Source organism: Otolemur garnettii, unplaced genomic scaffold, assembly GCF_000181295.1.
Source record: "Otolemur garnettii isolate 467f Iridium unplaced genomic scaffold, OtoGar3 scaffold00018, whole genome shotgun sequence".
NCBI lineage: Eukaryota > Metazoa > Chordata > Mammalia > Primates > Galagidae > Otolemur > Otolemur garnettii.
Window position 1 is genome coordinate 19,618,335 of NW_003852413.1, and position 1,753 is coordinate 19,620,087.

Consider the following 1,753-nt stretch of genomic DNA (forward strand, 5'->3'; position numbering starts at 1 on the left):
AACCTCCAACTCCTGGGCTCAAGCGAGTCTCCTGCCTCTGTCTACCAAGTAGCTGGGATCACAGGCGCCCGCCACAATGCCTGGCTATTTTTTGGTTGCAGCCGTCGTTGTTTGGCGGGTCCGGGCTGGGGATTTGAACCCACCACCTTAGGTGTACGTGGCTCGCGCCTTAGAGAATATTTAAATTTTATAGAATGTTAATTCGTTCATTCATTTCTCGCCTGTGTCAGGCTTTGTGTTAGCTGCTGGGGAGATAAAGGTGAGTGAGACCTGGTCCCTGGTCTTGGCACTCTCAGGCTTTTGAAGAAGACTAATGGACATACAGATTACCATGGGAATAGCACCCCTTACCCTGTGGACGACTCTTTTATGGAAAGGGCCGATGTTTGGCTAATTAGCCTTCATCACACCCAGTGCCCTGATACCTCTCCACACCTGTCCCCCAACAGCGCCTTGCCAGGAACCATCTTCTTTGAGTGGCACACCATGCTCCGGGCCTGCCTTTGCCCTTCTTATGTCCCCAGATTGGTTTACCTCCCACAGAGCTCTGCTTGCTGGTGGTTGGTTAGATTAAGCTGGTGTGTGAGTATGAGCTTGTTACATCCTCTGGGAGAAATACTTCTCTGTTTTTTATGTATGGAGGTCTCCTATATAAAAGCATAATGGGTTGAGCTCTGAGAGGCCAAGGTGGGTGGATTGCCTGAGCTTAGGACTTAGAGACCAGACTGATCAAGAGCAAGACTCTGAGACCCCTTATTTACTAAAAAAAAATAATAATAATAAGAAAAACTAGCCAGGCATCATGGAAGGTGCCTGTAGTCCCAGCTACTTGGGAGGTTGTAGCAAGAGGATCACTTAAGCCCAAGAGTTTGAGGTTGCTATGAGCTATGATGCCACGGCACTCTACCCAGGCCACAGAGTGAGACACTATCTCCAAAACAAGGAAAAAAAGAAGGCTCGGTGCCTGTTGCTCAGCAGTTAGGGCACTGGTCACATGCACTGGGACTGGTGGGTTCAAACCCGGCCCGAGCCTGCTAAACAAAACAAAAGAATAGCTAGGCATTGTGGTGGGTACTCCTCCCCCCAGATACAAGAGAGGCTGAGGCAAGAGAATCACTTAACTCCAGGAGTTTGAGGTTGATGTGAGCTGTGACACCACAGTAGTCTACCGAGGGCGACATAATAAGACTCTGTCTCAAAAAAAAATCAGAAGAAAGTAATGGGAGAATGTGACTCTAATGAAGGGAGTTTATACACTGCAGGAAGCTTGGCAGGAGGTAAGGATATTTGGAGGTTCACAAGCCTTGCAGTTATCCTCCAAGTTAATCTTGCCTCATCCTATACCAAGTGGCAACTTACCATGTATCTATTTTTCAGGACACGTGAATTTTTCTGATGAAGTCACAGCTGGCTTACGCATCTCAGATGGAGTGGTCCTTTTCATTGATGCTGCTGAAGGGGTGAGTCAGACTCAGCTGTCTTAGAACCTCTCCACTGTTAGGTTCCCTTCCCCACACATACACACACACTGCACATGGGAGAGCTGGAAGCCAGAGAACATGAAAGTCTATGGGATTAAGATTCAGATTTGTGGCTCGGCGCCTGTGGCTCAAGCGGCTAAGGTGCCAGCCACATACACCTAAGGTGGCGGGTTCGAATCCCCAGCCCAGGCCCGAAATGATTTAAAACCAAAACAGGCTCGGCGCCTGTGGCTCCAGTGGCTAAGGCGCCAGCCACATACACCTAAGGTGGC

At 49.1% G+C, this 1,753-nt stretch overlaps 1 protein-coding gene across 1 annotated transcript in view; it reads left to right on the top strand.

Annotated features, from left to right (window-relative positions):
- EFTUD2 (elongation factor Tu GTP binding domain containing 2) overlaps positions 1-1,753 on the top strand; it is a 32,584-nt gene that overhangs the window by 4,734 nt on the left and 26,097 nt on the right. Inside the window, exon 5 of the mRNA XM_012803022.2 lies at positions 1,378-1,460. Within this exon, the coding sequence (XP_012658476.1) occupies positions 1,378-1,460 (83 nt within the window). The remainder of the gene's footprint in view (positions 1-1,377; positions 1,461-1,753) is intronic.